Here is a 19,465-nt window from a genome sequence, read left to right on the forward strand (position 1 = left end):
CAATAATTTTCTTTTGTATTTTTCATGTATTACTAAATAAGGGGGAAAAAATTCAAAAACTCTCTGAAAATGCGGATAGGGCATTTGCCCTCTTTAACACATTCGCTGCCACTGACGCGATGGCGCGTCGCAGATAATATATAATTGTACCAAGCCATCTATATTATTAGATGACACCTTCTCTGCTGCATTTAAAAAATAGCAAAGAAAGGATCATCTAATTAGACAGAAGACCCGGATATCAGGCTTGAACCATGGCAGTGAACGTGTTAATTCAATTCTACTAATGCCACTGAGCTGAACTGAGAATCAACAGCAGCCCCTTTAAATGGGTTGTATATTAGTTATATTAATGTCCTGTTTTAAAGCAACTCTAGGGCTATTTTGGACGGACCTCGTCATTTTGAACCGCGGTCAGATGGCGAGAACGACACCAGAGCTGGCATCCTCCTCTCCAAACTTCCGCACTACACTGAATGGGAGTTCAATTGAAAGTAATTGATTCTATCGCCTAAAAACCGTCCCTGTTATTCTCAGAATAAAGGGAGGAAATGTTTCATGATGAAAGTTCAAAATGCCCTGTATTAAAGAGTACTTGTTTATATTATAAAATTACTAAGAAAGACTAGCATTTTTCTTATAAAACGTTGGGAAAAAACGCAATATTTGAATTTCTTTTTTAGAAAAGTAAAAATAAAAAATAAAAAAAGTCTTTAATGCTTAAAATTAGTTCGCAGATCAAAATAATACAGAAGCTCATTTACATTAACATTCCAAATTTTAGAGCTCTTAATAAGAGCCTTCCAAACGGACGCATCATTCATTTCTTGTATGAATAGCTCTCGGTTCCACCTCGTCCAAATCCTGAAAAAAAGAAAGAACTTGAATGAATTCACTTTCGTCAGGAAAAGTAAGCATAAATTAATAAAATAAAATCAATTAAAAGATATTAAAAGCAATTTTTTAAATACACTATTTTCTGCCTTTTGAATTTATTGCTTCACATAGTCACAGCCTGATTAAGCAATTGCTACACAAACAAAATTTAGTTTTATTAATAATTAACTAATAATTAAGTTTTGAAAATATTAAATTAATATATTATCATCTAGAATATGCAAGTGTACAAAATATGAGTTATCTAGTTCTGAAATTCTCAATGTGAAAAGCGTTTCCTGAAAAATGATGTTGCCAATGGTGGAAAACGCAAAATATAAAGGGTTAAAATGAGATCAGAGGGTGTGGTCTCTCCAAACCTTTCTCCCATACTCTCTAATAAAGATGAATTTGTGTTTCAGGCTCATTTTATCCAGATTGAAACCAAAATTTGACTCAGAACTGCAATTGCAGTCACAAAATTACAAACCGAATTTGATATATTTAGGACATATGCGTTTTGCTCGCAACTATGAAAGTATAGACCAACAGACGTCCACCTTCTCATTGGATTGAACTGAAATTTAGTAAGTGCCTCTATTAGAGAGGCTTCATCTGTGCAAGGAATTTTATCCATCTAGTTCTCTTCGTTTTGTAATTACTGTGTTAACTTATATTCGAACAGGTGGACACACAGACTTCTTTTGAACGGAATTTGCTCAAAATGTGACAGACATCTTCACATTTGTTGTAAAGATTATGTCATATTTCATTTTTCTAACACAAGGCGCTTTTATCTTTGTCGGAAACAGGCAGACAAGCGGATGGACAAATAGAAAGACATTTCCCAAAAATGCCTTTTTCAAACTCAGAAAGGTCTAAAACGCGGAGATTTGACAAAAGCTGGAGTTCGAATTTTTTGACGATTAGAATACTTTCATTATATTTCGTATACGAGGAACTAAATGTATGGCTTAACGTTCATGATTCAATGTCAAGATGCAGCTTTTGTAGAGAATTAAAATAAAATCTGGGCAGTCATGGTATAACTGCCTATATTCTGATAATAAACTGAAAGGAAAATAAAAATTCCGTTGGGGGTACTTGGTATATATCTAATCTTTAAACCACACTTTATAGCATTGATAAGTTGCAAAATATCTCAAAAATTAAATTCTTGGCGGGAAAATATGTCCGATATATAAAAAACGATTTTTTAGCTATTGTAGTCATGCGTGACTCTTAAAAATGATTCCAATAATTGCATTTATTAAGCTATTAGAAATCTTCTATTTATGACGTAGACATAAATTAATAATTATGGATAATTATGCTCTTTGAAATAAGGAGAATTGCCATTTTCTTATGAAATATAGCATTAAAATTACCCATAACTTTAGAAGTTCAAATGCTAAAACTGCGTGTAACAAGTTTTATTTGTCTAACTCTATACATTTTAAAATTATTAGATTCACTTTTACTTGGACAGATAGACAAACTTCCTTTGAACAAAACTTCCGGATCTTCTATAAAATAAACCACATTTCCATATATGTGCCATATATGGAAATATATATGGAAACCATATTTCCATATATATATGCCAAAGTAATATATGTTGCTAAGACTTAGCCCTACTTCACATGATTTTTTTCTTTTTTTGTGAAATAAATTAGGGCGATATAATTCATGATCTATATTAAAGGGAAGATGTTTAAAAAAATTCTAGTATAAATATATAATATAAAATAGTAATTAAAAAACAGTATGATGGAAATTTCCATCATCATGCAAATTTACATGTTAAGCTCGGTATAAAATTTTCCATGTCCTTTTCTTCTAAATTTCTCCATATTTTCGCTTTTATTAGTAAAAAAAAATCTCAAATTAGTTATGAAAAATGTTCAGGAAATCGAGCGTTTCTTCCAATGATAACAAACAGCGGAATGACAAGTCATCCACTATGATGATTGTGATATTTGATTTTTTCTTACAGCTATGTTCCTTATTATGCAATAGTAGTGAAAAATGTTGCCAGCAACAACCAATTTACAGTACACCTGTGTACAATTTTTTGTTCACTAAATGTCATGATAGAAATTTCCAACATCATGCAAAGAAGGGTTAAAGACTTTAGAACTTGCATAAATTATTCCGATACTGCATTTCTCATGTTAAACAGTTTCCTATTGCTCGTAAGATAACAAGGCGTTGTCTGCACTGCAAAGTTTTTCTGTTGCGAGAATACTGAAAATACTGTATTCAGTATAAATACAGTATATCAAGTAAATATTGAAATTGAAATTCTAACAATTTGTCTCGAAGAAATACATGTAATGTAATGCCAAGGGAATAAAACTGTGAATTCTATATTATGGCCCCGTTCTTTCAAGTGAAGAACATACTTTCTTGCTATGTAACACATATGAAACATAGGAGGTCACCATAAAATTGATAAACAAGAACTTTTTCTCTTCATATTCGATAAGAATTATTATTTGAAGTAAACTATAGGTTATGTAGCAACAGTAGGCAAGGATGGATTAGATGCCAGTTTTAAGGGCAGCCACGGACTTGTCTATTTCTAGACTAATACGAGGAGGGATTTAAAAAAGATGCAATCTGTCGTGTATGAAAAATGTAACATGAAAAAATTTCACATCTCGAGCCAAGTTCTTATTATTTTCGCCCGGAGTTGTTGGACTATTGGGAGAAAAAAATCACATAATGCTAAGGATGCCGTTTACTCACGTTAAAAAAAAATTCATCAGTTTCTCGCCAGTTTTCAGTTTTTGATAAAAATATAATGACACATGAATAATTCTCACTTTCCAAAAGATGATACATTTTTAGAAAGAGAACCAAGTGTGTATTGTGTTTTATATAAGATAATAAAAATATTGCTACTTTACCTCCGGGTCCAAACAGAGCCCCATAGCAAGGAGTATTACAATAAGGTTTCCCCTCGTGCTAGAAGTAAAGGAAACAGATGTGTTATGTTTCTTAAATAATAAACATGAAATTAAAATATACTACTAGAATTTTCATGAAAATATAACCGATAAGACTTGATTCATTCTAAGGCATTTTGGTTGAATTAATCAGCTACTCAAATAAAGTAAATTTTATATATGATTAAAGAATAAGGGTTGCTCAAATGGAAAGTGGACAGGTTGAATTAAAAGAATACCTTTATTGGAAATCAAAAGAAATCGCCATGGGCGTTGTAACATTGGTCTCATTGTTTAAGTAAAAGCTCAATGCCTTTTCTGTAGAAAGAGATGATTGATTCTTGACAAAGTTCTTCCCAATTTCCTTCACTTCGCCGCCCGAATGGAAACGTATCCCCTGTAATGTTCTCTTAAGTGGCCCAAAGATGTGGAAGCCCCAGGGTGACAAATCCGGGTTATACGGTGGATGTTTCAACACTGCTCAAAGGAATTTTTTTTAAGGTGTCTGGGTTGTACGGGAAACGCGTGGGCGGACATTGTCACGGAGAAGGATCACTTGTATGAGAAGGCCTGACTGTTTGTTTTCGATTTCTTTCCGTAGTTTCGTCAGAGTACTGTATCATCGTTGATAATGTACCCTTGGTGCAGGAAATCAGTCAAGAGTGCTCCACGGCAATCGAAGAATCAGAAACCGTACTACGGCTCTTTGTTCCTATCTGGGCGCATCCATGTACTGCACGACTTTACTTTCGATCCATTTCCTCTACCACAAACAGCTTTCACAGTTGAATGACGTATGCAGTGCACATCTCCTATTGCCTTTTATATCCCTGTTCAGAGGCGCTGCTAAAGATACAGTCATTCCGACGTCATTTCAAGTGTCCACTTTTCATTTGGCCAACCCTTATATAAATATTTTTCTTTGCCGTTTTAATTAATTATAATTGAACAAAAATGTAAGTTACAATATAATATTGTTGATATCATGCCTTGTCATCTGAGTCGGAAACATTGATTGATCTTCTCCGAATTTAGAATCTTTTTCAATAGCGTTATCTTTTCGATGCTCCAGGGCATTATTTCTTTTATGGCCATTAGTCAGGAAATTGATTAACTCTTTCTTAAAACATGTGTTACGGAAGATTTTGAAAAACCAGTTGATTGATGGCTTTTAATTTAGGCATAAAGTAACTTCATATGAAAATGTAAAAAAAAAAAAAAATTCTTAGAAAGGGTTTAAAACCCTATGAAAAGCAATTTAATTTGGTATAATCGCGAAACGATGTTGTGATAATTATTATAATGATATATTTTGTTTCTTCAAACTGGTAACGAAAGATTAGCAAAGTCCATTAAAGCGACTAAACATATGCAGCCATAACTTTCTTTTACGTAGTGATATCTTCAGAATCGGACAGAATTTATTTGAAAATGCATTTATTACTGTTTCAACCAAGCGGGATTTTATTTTTGCTAAACATTTAAATTAAGTATTAGTTTATTAATTTCGTCTAATTTGCTCGAAATTTGTCTAAATAAGGAGTATGAACAGTTGATGATATTATAGTTAAGAATAAAAATTATAATGGTGACATAGATAATAATTTCAATAAGTTAAAATTAGCGTGACTGTTAACGCGATGAGTTAGTTTAATTATGTGATATACGTGAAATTCATCTCATCATTTTAAATTTAGGATATTAGAAATATAGTATTTTTTTGCTCATTGAAATATTTTATTACATTTCGTTTTATATTTTTTTTATCGATAGCATAACATTGGTTCTTTAGAATTGTTTGAGTTGGCTTTCATTGGATTAGTCATATTAAAACAAAAATGATTGTTTCCCCCATTCTAACTTTGTTATTTTTTTTCAAATTTTTCAGTAATACCTGAAACATTTCTCGTTAATTCATAAAATGTTTTTTTACTGATTATTAAAAAAAATGTTTTCTTGATGTGTCCGATTTTTTTTTTTTTTTTTTTTTTTTTTTTTTTTGCAGATCCACAGAAATATTCCCTTGGCTCTCTCGATTATAATGCTTTATTTTAATATTTTCAGAATTTCCATAAGGGTGGAATCATTTGACAATAATCCAAAAAATGATTGCTTGATTATATGGTATGAATAAATCTACGCCATTCATAGAATGGATCTCCCCGGAGGATATGATCTCCAATTTGAGAAAGAATTCAAATCGCCTCAAATAATTACCACAAGAGCAAGTATCCAGCTTTGGTCGGGGATTTTCCAGACATCAGCACAATCACTAACTGGACTAGACGTAGGATTCAAGATAAACTTATTGCACGAGTGATTTGTAAAATGATGTATATTCAAGTTCATTATAATAATGAATTATAAAATTAGGACTGAAAAGCAGAAAGTAACAAAAATAAAAATTGTTTTCCCGAAATTTTTTCGCATACTCTCTAATAAAGATGTTATCACAAAGAATACCGCGCATGGCATTGGCATACAATAGTTACGAAATTTCAACTTTTGGCGTGAATTTAGAATTTTTATTGTATCTATCGTGTGATTCTTGGCGAGATTTTTTGGCGATTAATCCCTGGCATCCGGTTTATAATATCCAAAAATCGAATTTGAGAAATTGAGAATACATTTTGAGCGCCTTCTTCAAAAGCCAAACCAGTTGGTGCCAAAATTACATACAGACCTATAACTCTTAACATGACTATGTATCAAACTAAGTTGTTGCGTTTTTGAATTACTCTTTGTATATATATATATATATATATATATATATATATATATATATATATATATATATATATATATATATATATATATATATATGCCACAGATTTTTGGTTGAAGAAGAGTGAAGACATAGACAAGAAATTGTATTTGTAATTCTCTTTAATATCCATTTCGTGAAAGCATAATTATTTACAAGCAGACGCAGCGCGGCACAAACGAGGTAAGAAAGAAAGGGGCGAAACAAATGATCACTAGCTTTATATAACATAGGATTTCCGGCCACACGCCAAGTCAATACATATGTTGTCCTTTGACACCTTTTCAAGATATCACTATCATTTGATGCGTAGTACTAATGGCGCATTATTTTTACAAAGGGATTAATTAAACCCAAAGTGGAATTGGATCACGAAATAAGAGGATATTTTTAGAATGAAGTTACTATGGGCAAAATTAAGATAAAATCTTGGAAATTAATTAAATTGAAATTAGAATTAAAATATCATTACACACACACACACACACACACACACACACACACACACACACACACACACACACACACACACACACACACACACACACACACACATATAGTAACCAATATTATTTCATTCTAAAATTTTCTCTTATTTTCTGCTCACATTCCATTTTTTATTTTGTTATTTCTAACACTGGCTCTAAAAAATTACTGCCATTTTAAATTCGCATGTTCCAAGCGAAAGGATAAATATTCCTAACGCCTAAGGCATAGCTTCAAAGATACCTACACTTCCCTTTCATAAATCGATACATATCAAAGAAATCATTAAATGAGTCTCTTAGTAAAAGCCCTAAGGAAAATTCTGCACACACTTTGCTCTTGTGTCCTAATGCGAATAGACTCTTTTCACCCCCATGTGAAATCATACCCTCCCGTGTAAAAATAAATTGAAGTCCATTCCAAATTTGACTTCTCTTCGGCCTCTCATTTGGAAAATTGTTAGATGTATTACTATATATATATATATATATATATATATATATATATATATATATATATATATATATAGTAATACATCTAACTATATATGTATTACTATATATATATAGTTAGTAATATATCTAACAATATATTGATCCAAACTTTGATACAATCCAACAAGTCAGTTGATAAAACTATGCAAGAAATTTTACACATCTAATTCTTTCCATTTTTCTTAGTTATTGATTTCATTTATAAACGGACAGACATCCTTCTGACGGAATTTTCCTATATTTGAACTTTAATTTTGAAAACTTCAGTTTTGTTATTAAAACTTGCACACCAATTTTTATGCCAATGGCGTATTCGCATTTGAATTATAGGGTTCACAGACCAATCGTTAAGCATATTTCCATTTTTTTTCCGGATTCGGAAAGATCAAAGCTTATTGAAATGTTGAATACGAATTTTTTGACACTTAAACATTTTCTCTTAAGGGTACTTAATAAAGCAGAAAGACAGGGGGGAAAATAAAGTAAGACGGTTTTTTTCCCTCCCACTTCGGATTGTTTGAGCAGAAAAGTTGTAGCCGCCCTTTGTCACCAACACGGCAGGAGATCCGACTGTTGATTGCGATCGCATCTCGCATCAGTGGATATTCTTGCTGACGCCGCAGAACTACAGACAGAAAAAACTGATGAATCACGATTCTTTTTTTTTCTATGAAAGAACACGAAAAATATCGAAATATTGATTTGGGAAAGTGTTGGAGTTGGGAACGAACTGTAAGTAAAAGTACAAAAAGAACAGTTTGTAATCTTTCTGCACTTCAAACTTTTCTTAACTTTTTCTTGTGAATACTTTAATAATGGAGACTTAGTATGTTGGCTTGCAATCTAGACAGAAAAATCTTACAATTTTTTTTTTTTCATTCAGATTTACAGACCAAATGCTTATAAAATCTTTAATTATCAAAATTATTAAATTTATGTACAAAAATCATTTTTTTTCTTATATTATTAGCTTTTCGTTAATGGTTTTTAATTTTTTATCCTATTATTGGAACCAGTGTAAGAGATGAGGAGGCTATCAAATCCGAGTTAAAAGAACATTTTATCCCTCATTTGATAGCACTCAAGTGGCGAAAAGGCAACACTGCTTCTATGAAAGTGCTCTTCTCAACGTTTAACAAGTATCGGAAACTATTAACAGTGAGTTTGAAATGACTGCTACCACATGTCAACATTCAAATCGTCATCTAAGCACATATACTTGACCGTTTTATTCCCCAGATATAAATCCATGATATTTTTTTTTCTTTGTGATCAGAGGAAAGACTTAGGCTTTAAAAAATTGATTTTTATTAGCTTTAAAATTGCAGGAATTCTTTGCACATTTTTAAAATTTGCAATTTTTTTAGAAACCGAATCCATAGCTATCTACTCCATCCTGGATACATTGAATTTTTTTAAAGATGAACATCCCCCGTTCTCTGCGAAAGAGGTTTTATAGCCCAAAAAGGAGCTTTTGCGACAAAAACGCACATATAATAAAGGTTTTATAGTTGAAACCGAACCGTATATACAAATTCCAACAAATCGAAATCTGCTCCGAAATTAACACATACATAAACTGAACTGAGCATTCATAGTAAAAAGGAGTTTCTGTTTAGGTGGTAGAGTTGCAAGTGCTGTATAGAAACATAATCTTAAACTTAAATTGATGTACTGAGTGCAAAAAGCCGGTTTCTTAAGTGCGTCTCTGTACGTTAAAAAGTACTTGCTTTCCTTCTTCATACTTTTTCATTCAACACGAGTCACTTGTTTGGGTATTGCGCTATTTGATGAAGATTTTAATCCTACATTACATTTTTGTAAACTATGAAAAATTCATATACATTTGAGATCTTATCGCGATCCACCACAAAATGACTCGTCACCCATCAGTAGGTCGCGATCCACAGTTGGGATCGTTTCACCTATTGTATTGCTTTTGAAAGTCTTCTATGTTCTTTCCAATTAAAGAAAAAAATTAGCACGAAAGCTATTTCCATTCTAAATTGAAACTTGTTTAAATGCTCACTGTAGTGTAAGTGATGCCAATCGCCAGAAAGAAATTCCATTTTATTTTCCACTCACCTCTGCATGAGAGCCGGGAGTCAGGGTTTTGTTGCACTTTTCGCATCTCAGACAGGCTCGATGCCAATCCTTGCCAAGGGAGGTCAGTCTCTCGGCTGCAAAAAAGCAATGCGACATAACATCAATCGGATCTGTTGCTGGATTAAATCATAATTTATTACATTCTTATGCAGATTTCCTGTATTAGAGTTAGCTGTGTTTTAGCAAATATAGGGTACTAAAGGGGTGAGACTTTTAAACTTGTCTTCTTTCTGATTTTAAAAAATGAAATTTCGGAATCAATTATTCTTAATGAAATAGATTTTAAAAATTTACACACATGAGAGTGATTTGATATAACAATACATCATTTTAAAATTTTCAGAACGTAATTATCAGTCAATCAGATTATTCAATCAAATTGTGATACTATACCGGCGATATTGCCTTATTCTGTAAAATTCGAGAAAAAGATAATTTCAAGATACCATAATATTTAAAATAATAAGTTGTAAATGAAAGCTTTAAAAATAGATCATAATTAAAATAAATTCACCTTTTTAATAACAGTGATAAATTTCTTTTCAACAACTGTGTTTATTAAATTTATTTTGCACCTAACTGCAGCCTTTTTAGATAGTATGGAGTGGAAGGATAGATCTAGCCCTAGTTTAAATCCTAGAATTTACACCCTATCTGTTAATTCTAGGATTTGGAAATTTAATACAGTGTTCATCAAAAAATAAATAAGGATATTTTAAATGAATTATACGGATGTTTTCCATTTAAATAAATAAATAAGGATATTTTAAAAGCCAAGAATTAAAGAGAATCATTATTACGAATCAATGCATTTTTGCAAACACCTTTTATCCTTTTTTTAGAATTATAAAAAGTGATCAAAATGAATACATTCAGGGGGAAAACGGATGAAGCTATTATCTCTTGTCAAATTGCTGTGATCGTATTATGTATGTTGAAAAGGTTGGAAATTTACTTGTTACTAATGATTACAATATCGAACAAAGAATCAAGCGTAAACTCCCCCATCTAGATCACTTGATTCCTTTAAATGAAATAATATTTATAAAGCGCTGCTGGAATTTTTTTTGATAACAATTGCAGTGCTTGTTTGCTGTTTTTCAGCAGGAAAAAGAAACCTGTTTCTTCCGAACAGTGGATCCAGAGAAATCTTTGTTTAATTTACAATTATATTTGTTTGTATAAAAAAATAAAGCAACTATTCTCAAATATAGATATTGAATAAACTTGTTTTGACTGGAGTAATTACAAAAATTACTGCATTTTTTAAAAAAAAATGTAACATCCTGAAAGAAAGAAATAATAACTTTTCTGATGCATATCTGAAGTTCCACTTGCAGTTAATTAGTTGAAGGTCAGTTTTTTTTATCAGTCGGTTATATTATATATTTTCAGATTTGAAGACTGAAATGAACTTCCGTAGCGATATAATTCCTAGCAGAATTCATTTGAACGATATAACTGTCGAAAAACACAACAAATAAATTTAAATTATTAGCTCATTATATAGCAAAAGAAAAACTAAACTATGAAATAATGAATTTAAAGAAGACTTTTTTTAATACCGTTCTTTCAAAAACGTAAAAAAAAAATCCAAAGTGCTAGAAAAGGGCAGTTTTTAATGTTAATTATTTAATTTTTAAATACTTTTATTTAATTTTCTTTATTTCATGTTTATAATTATAGTAATCGATTTTTTTTTTCATTTTCTAATATATAATTTTGTCCACATGTGATTTCTCGAAGGAAATTCATTTTTACACCATTTTAATATTTTCTGTAGAATATTAAAATAGTGACATTACACTATTTTAATATTTTCAGAATTTAAATAATTAGTGACCGATTCATTCAACTTTTTTTTATTTTAAACGAGTAACCTTAAAATAGTTTGACAAAAGCTGGCATAGCAAGCGCATATATATTGTAAACCATGAGGCATTGCACCGGGTTTCCCCAAAGTGACTAAAGGATTTTGAAAACCAATAAAAAAATATAAAAAAAGATAATATAAATGTAACACTTGAGGGCTTACATTTGGAAAATCAGAGAATTTTATTTCGATAAATTCAAATTTAGTTAGCATTGTGACTAAAAGGCGGCGCAGCAGGCGATCTGCAAGAGATATAGTTAAAGCATAGTACTTGAAATCGCCATTATGTACCTCATTTTTTCTTCAAACTGCTCCTCATTTTTTTCCTGCAAATGGCCGTAACATTGAAAACATCATTGTTTAATTTTTTTTTTTTTTGGAACAGTCCTTACGACATTTTCATACCGGTTTTCATTTATCCTATTTTGGAGCGCCGCCTGTCGTTGGTAATGTTAACCACTTTTGTTTGCGATCTTTGATCTCAAGACCGAAAACGATGCATTTCCATGTTTTTTTTAAAAAATTAAGTTTCAAAATCTATCAGTTATTTTTGGAACACGCGGTACTTAGCCACTGATAAACACATAGTTTGGCGCCATATCAATATTTGACTTCAAAAAGTGACACTAACATTTTGTCACCGTAACATTTCCATCCGTAGCATTTCGTAGCTCAAATGGGATGATGCTTCAATGAATTTCGCTAATAAATGAATAAAAATATGGTTAAATAAAAAAATAACAACTTAGCTCATTTACGTCCATAATGGTCATAACTCGTCTTTATACCAACGATCCTTTAGAAGTAGGTTATTAAGGAGATAAATTAATCCTGTCGCAAAACATGTGACAGTTCTTTACAAACACAACTATCCAAAAAGATCTGCACAAAGAGCTTTCTATGAGTTGATCACAAAAATCTTTTTTGATTTCTTAAATGGCCCTTTAAATCTCTCATCCAAAGATGCTAGAGTTAGAGGGATTATTAATCAAAGGAACTTTGCAGCTGTTCCAATTATCATCGTTTCAATGAATCATTCTTCCGCCTCTTTCACAATCCCTTTTCTTTTGCTTTCTAAAAGTCACTCATGTACAACAGCAAGGAACAAGATTTATGATTTTTTTTAATCAAAATGATTAGAAGTAATAAAGTTTGTTTAAAATAATTTAATATATTAACTTACCTTACTTAATTTGTTATTATAGATTATTAAATATTTTTATATAAAATTCATTAATCATTCAAAAAATGTTTATATAAATATTTTTATATAAAATATCACAATTCAAAAATTTTATATCTAATTAATAGCAATTTTCATTCCTTTAAAAAGTTTATATTCAAAATTCGTCAATAGAAATCAGTAAAAGCATGAAATTAATTATTTTGGAGGAAGTTATCCAATCAAGGAGACATAAAGGATCCCATGAATCCTTTTTCCTTACGGTTATAGCAGATGCTGTACCAGCAGATTGTTGCATTTGCTTACTGGTTGGTGCAAATGCTGTATCGCTGAATCGTCAGGATTTACCTTTTTCTCTCAGAATAACGCTATCTGTTTCTTTGTCTGATGGCATTATTTTATATGACATTTGGATTTATAACAGATGCTGTACCAGCATAATGTTACATTTGTTGGCCACAGCTTTATCAATTTTGAGTGAGTTATATTTATATAGGATATTTTTTCTACACTAATTTGTTTTAAAAGTCGTCAATACATAAAATGAGGAAAAAAATGATAAAAATGAATTCTATCGTTTCTTTCTTCCTATTTCTTTCCTTTATTTCTTTAATTCAAATTTCTATTTTCTGAAGCAGAAATTCTTTTTTTTTTAAACATGAGAAGGTTTATAGTTCGACATATTATTTATAAATTGCATCATATGAAATACTTGATGCAATATATTCACGATGGAATATTCGTTCTAAATGCTGTACAGGGTCAATCTTTGTATTTAAAATTACTAAATTTTACTGGAAATTAGTTCTTGCGTAGAAGATGGGTATTCACTGAAATAAAGGTTTCCAAAATTTTAATTAGATACTTAATTAAAAACTAATTGAAGCTGTAATGTTTTTTCTAGATAACCTGGCGTATTATTGTAGAAAAACTATTTAGATCAAAAATGTTTATATCTTGTTTGAAATTCAATTAAAATGTTTTATTGAATGTCTTATATATTTTTTAAATAATTTTTTTGTCAACGGTATTTTTCTTATCTTAATAACACTGAAAATTCACTCACACACACACACACACACACACACACACACACACACACACACACACACACACACACACACACACACACACACACACACACACATTGGTTAATGTTTTCCTTTTCACAATGTTTGAAACGAAAATTTTCACCATTACCAATCTACTTTAAATGAAAACACACACACACGCATACATACGATAATTGAAGCTACAATATAACAATTTATTTAACGCCTCTTCAGCACTAAAGAAACAAAAATTAATCAAGCATTTATTAAAACCAAATCATTCAATAAAAACTGAGTAACATTTTTTCTTAAAAAATTTCTCCTTTTTGGTGTTAAATAATGAACAAATTGAATTCATTTTCCAATCTCCATGTTGCAGACGATAAATTTAATTTCATTAAAATAAATTTAAAGTTTTTTCATACAAAGCTATAACGTAAATTGAAAGGAAATGGGAGTTGCTACTCACCAAAATATACCGGTTTCTCGCATTTAGGACAGTTGGGCATGTTGACTGTTGAAAGATTTTCTATGAAGTGACCACTTGTGTGTGCTTTGAGCGCCTCCTTTGACTTTTTTTTTTCTTTCTGCTGCCGTTTATTGCGGAAGGTGACGTAATTCCTAGTTCCGCGTCTAGAACTGGTATTCGGGTAGAGGTGGTTTTTGTGTAAACCTTTTGTCTTTTTAACGCTTTTTCCCTCTTATCAGAAGCATTTTCCCCCACTTTAAGAGGACTTGTCATATCTTTTTTTTATCAGCAAATGGTCGTTGGAGAATGGAATTTCCTTTCTCTTCTAGAAAGGCGCGAAAAGTTTTTCTTTTTCCTTGAACAGGAGTAGGTAAATATGAGGCGGGAAGAGATATAAATGTTTCTTTTTGTAACTAACGCATCCGTTATAAACGTGACATTGTATTGGGTTAGTTTTATTAGATAAGGTTTAATGTATCCTGCTAGAAATTTGTCATTAAAATATCTAAAGCTACAACTGGGGTTGACATATACGGAATTGTCACTGGATTTTACTACTTAGCAATGTTCCATTTTCTCCCAAATCTCTGCACTAAGAATCGATATTGGCAGCATTTAGATTCTATATTATCAGTTTGTGTATCTAAAAAAATATTTTGAAAAGAAATAACATTAAACAAAACTTTGATACAACCATAAATATGGGCGAGAAATGACGGAAGATTTTTGCAGTTCCAAGTATATTAATTAGAGATGATATTTAATAAAGTTATGTGAAAACGTAGTTGCCATTTTAATTCCCAAATGTAAAGATAATACTTTCGCTAATGCCAACTCAGTGACCAGTGTAGATAAATTAAAGTAATTTGAATCGGTCATTATAATTTTAAACTGTTATAATGTCTTTTACAATTATGTGAAAGCAGAAAACGATATGATTTAGATAGTATAATAGGCATTATTAAAAATGGTAGAGGTAAAAACAATTAGCTTTATATCTTTTTTTTTATTGCTGTTGTTAATCTACGTATCCCTTTTATTAGAATGTTGAAACTTTATTCATGCTTTGTCAGAAACACATGATTATTTGCCGAATTTTTTTTTTTTTTCATATTTCATATATTTAGTACATAAACATCCTGTATCAATGCTTGACATCTATGGCAATTCTACTTATAACATGAACTCTCAATTTAAATAATGTTTGTTTTTAACCATTGGAATTCTGTGAAACCAATTATTTTCAGTTTGTAAGTGCGGGACAAAAAAAAAAAAATGATATGAATAATTTTTATAAAAACAGTTTAAAAAAATAAATTTTCATTTGTGCATTGACAAGTAAAAATATTTTTATTGTGATTATCTTTCACTTTTCAATCTTAAATTTGTATCTCATTATAATTATTATGGAATCTTCTAGTTAAATTTTCAAATCAGTTACTAGATGACGCTCCTCGTATGAGATCGAAATTTAATTGATAGTGAAATTTTGTAAAAGTTTTGAAAGTATTACTATAGGTATTAGTATTATCAACTTGGCTCACAAGTGTAGAGAATTTGAAATTTCTATTTTACCAAGAGTTAAAAGAAGAATCAATAAATTTTTTCCATTACAAACATGAAGCAACTCACACTAAATAAAAATGCGCATCAATTTCTGAAACTAAATAAAACTAATACATAATTTCTATAAATACAAAAATAGCTTATCAAATTTTGCATATGCATTGATGTAAATCAAAAGAAACATTAATATTAATTATTTGGAATTCCAAAATTCTTTGAAAAGGAATAGCCCAAATTGAGAAAAGAACGATTTGATTAATTAACTATCAGAATGACTCCTGTTTCAAAGATAGGAGAAAGTCTATTTAGAACACACCTTATAATTTTGCATCAGATGTTGAGGGGTCGTTTGAGCAGCCAACTCTCCTGCTGAACTTCCATGCCGCTCCAATGTGATTAAAATTGATAGAAATCAATCCGATTAAAACTAATCGAGAAATTTAATTCCGTAAAATCAAAATCAGAAAAATTTTAATGTTAGATGACAGACGTCTAAAAAAAATACTAATAATATATAAAATACAATTACTCAAGCATTCTTTACAAGCAGTTGTAATGATAAAAATAACGTGATATAAAGAAGGACATTTTAGAGAAAACCAAACTAAAATGCCGACATTTATCCTTTGGAAAAATATATAGAAGTCCTTTAAGGAATTACGTATCTCAGAGACACACCCGAGTAAAATGTTAGTGCGTGGGATGTATTTCCTGATTCACAAGAAAAACAGAGCAAAGAAACTAGTTTGATACCTTAAAAGCAGAAAAAAAGTTAATTTCAGAATTATTTTAAAATTTATTTTTTCATTTTTAAATATAAATCTTGACTAATTAAAAAAGTTTCGAAATCATTTATAACAAGGAAATGAGACCTGATATATGTTTAATAAATGTACTTTATAGTTTTTATTGTATAAAATAATATACAGGTGAAATTTAATTATTCCACCACTTTGAATTGAAATAAAATTTAAGCCCGTTGAAGATAGTTAAACAAATTTTTACTTATTCAAAAGAAAACAGAAAATAAATTTTATCCGATAATGCTTTCAAATTGAAGGTATGAAGAGGTAACACAGTTGAGCAATTTAGTGATAAAAATTGCTATGTGCAGATTCAAGTGCTTTTTCGCTTGGAAATACAGCATTTGTGGTATTTTGTGGTTAATAAAATTTTTCAGCTTCTTTTTATAAACCAAATTATTCACATGATTCAAAGGAGAAATCACATGGATTAATATCTGGTAAATAAAGTGATCTAAACAATGCACTTGAATGCATATGAATCCTGACAGGCGATAACTCTCTATTCAAATTCATTATTAATACTTTAGGGTAATTTTTGTATCTCTTCCGAGATTTGTTGTATCCTTCCATACAATTTTTAACAATTATAATACGCTCTTTGGTTGAATATGATGAGATTAGAAGATTTTTTTTAAAAAAGAGATTAAAGTATTTAAAAATTTCCTTTTATGACCTTTCTTATTTCATGCTTTAGTAATGCCTTTTAGTGATATTATGAGATTTTTTTTCCTTCAAAATTTTAGATTATTTACAGTAAAGTGTACTTTGACAATATAATGTACACTATACACTGATGCATATAAGCATTCCAACAAAAAAAGAAAGATCATTAGAATTCTAAATTTAAACAGTGTACTCAGGAAATGTTGCAAACTAAAAGTATTTGTGTGAAAAAAAAAAAAAGTAAAAACCCGTTGAGTTTTGGTTGTACTGAAAAAATGACAAACTTTTATAATAGCAAAGGACATGGAATAGGAACTTAATGGAAAGTATCCTTTCTCAATAATCAATTACATCTAGATTCAAGTTTAGATATAACAGAAAAAAATACCGTAATAAAAAAAATTCCTTTAAAATCATCTTGAGTTTGTAAAAATTTTAAAATTTATTTATCTGATCTTTTGCTATTACCGATTAAGCCGATTTTTGAATGTTAAAGATAACTTCCGTTAGAATAACATGTATTTTCGCTACATAAATATTACTTTTCAGCAACAATAATATGATCTTTGATTAAATATAGCGGTTTCGAGGCCATTGGAAGATAGATACAAGTGGCGTTAAGTAACTTCCTTCTAATCTCTTTTTTCAGAGATATCTAGTAAGACATTGTGAAATTATTTCAGTTCAAATTTATTAGTTCATTAGAATTAACAATGTAAATTTCTTAGTATATACAATGAATAAAAAGAAAAAAGATGGCGTTTATGATATTGCTAAATAGTTGTAAAAATTGGTCATTCTTGCTTAAAGAAATATAATAAAAATCTTCGTCATTGATATCTATTTTGCGAATTTTATGCCTATTCTTTACTATGCTGCTGAAGAGGAAATAAGAGATTTTGATCCATTTTTATTTTGTGGTACTGCTCGACTTTGAGTTTCTGAGAAACAGGGATGACTAGTGAGTTGTCGCCTTGAAGCCACTGGATTTTTCTTGTTCTAATTTGTACAATTTTCGTTTATTTACATTTTTGTCTTATTTAATTATCTTGCGTTTAAGCTTAGATGGACTACGTATGAAGCATATTAGAAATTGCAATTTTATTTGAACTGAGTAGCCTTTTTAATAAATTAAAAATTTTAGAAAAAAATAATTATTTTCAATTACTTTTTCCACGTATATTTTCATTTATAAAATAATTCGAAATTGTGTCCGAGTAGCGAAAATATTGTGAAATATGCAGTTAATATGAGTTCAAAAACATGAAAATTATTTTAATTTATTTTCAAGAAATGCATTATTAATTTATATATTAATTAAAACATTTTGCCTTAACCTCTATTTTTTCGTTTTGTATATATATTAAGATTTTTGAATTAGCTTAAATTGATTATATTACAAATATAAGAATCAAAGTAAGGATTTTTTTTTCAAAATAATAATGGGAAAAAAAACTGAAAGAAGATTTGTGAAATCTGTTTTATTTCACATTTAATCGATTATGAATATTTAGTCATTATTTTTAGAAATCACATTATCGAAAAAAAAAATTGTTTTAGAAAAAAAATTATCCGAGAATCCATATGTTTAAAGGTAAAGTATGCCAAAAAAATGACAGCAGGAAACATTTGCTCTGCTGAAAGCTTGCCCCGGTTCTTTCATTCAATTGAGGCTGAATTTCATTTTGTTGCACAACCACGGCTGACATTCGTCAATTCTTTTTGCTTCGCGGCTGTGCTGCTTTATGTTTAAGAGATGCTTCAGATCGCGAACAGCTGTTTTGAGATGCGATTTCAATGAACAAATCTCTTGAATGAATCTGTTTAGACTAAATATAACTAGAGTTCCGAACGAGCTTTAACAGATCATTTGCAAGCAATTTTTTTAAATTATAATGAAGAAAGCACAGATACATTTTGTATACAAACCTGATAATTAATATTCGTATTTATTTCAAATAGATTATTACCTTTCCCCAATTTATTTTGAATAACTAAAATAAAGTTTTTACATATAATTTAGGTCTCGAAAAAAGATTAAAGGAGTTTTAAATATATTTTAAGGCTTTTGTAATTGTATATTATAGTTTAAAATTAAGGTGAAAATAAATTTTTGAAACAATTTTGCTTATTTATCACATTTATATCTTTTGAATACACAAATTTTACTGTAGAA

The 19,465-nt window shown here is 29.9% G+C and overlaps 1 protein-coding gene across 1 annotated transcript; it reads right to left on the minus strand.

Annotated features, from left to right (window-relative positions):
• Positions 1-694: 694 nt before the first annotated feature.
• Positions 695-14,410, minus strand: LOC129989181 (cysteine-rich protein 1-like). The gene is made up of 4 exons (XM_056097551.1): positions 14,255-14,410; positions 9,657-9,751; positions 3,789-3,846; positions 695-864 (listed from the first exon to the last, which is right to left on the minus strand). Exons 1-4 carry the CDS (start codon positions 14,292-14,294, stop codon positions 821-823), a joined length of 237 nt encoding a protein of 78 aa, XP_055953526.1. The 5' UTR covers positions 14,295-14,410; the 3' UTR covers positions 695-820.
• Between the last annotated feature and the right edge of the window lie 5,055 nt (positions 14,411-19,465).

The sequence above is a fragment of the Argiope bruennichi genome, chromosome 10 (assembly GCF_947563725.1).
Source record: "Argiope bruennichi chromosome 10, qqArgBrue1.1, whole genome shotgun sequence".
Taxonomy (NCBI): Eukaryota; Metazoa; Arthropoda; class Arachnida; order Araneae; family Araneidae; genus Argiope; species Argiope bruennichi.

Coding starts and splice junctions, on each gene's coding strand:
- LOC129989181 (XM_056097551.1), bottom strand. CDS start 14,294: ATGCCCAACTGTCCTAAATGCGAGAAACCGGTATATTTTG. Junction 3,847..9,656: donor CTCCCGGCTCTCATGCAGAG/GTGAGTGGAAAA, acceptor CTTTACTTCTAG/CACGAGGGGAAACCTTATTG. Junction 865..3,788: donor GGCTCTGTTTGGACCCGGAG/GTAAAGTAGCAA, acceptor TCTTTTTTTCAG/GATTTGGACGAGGTGGAACC.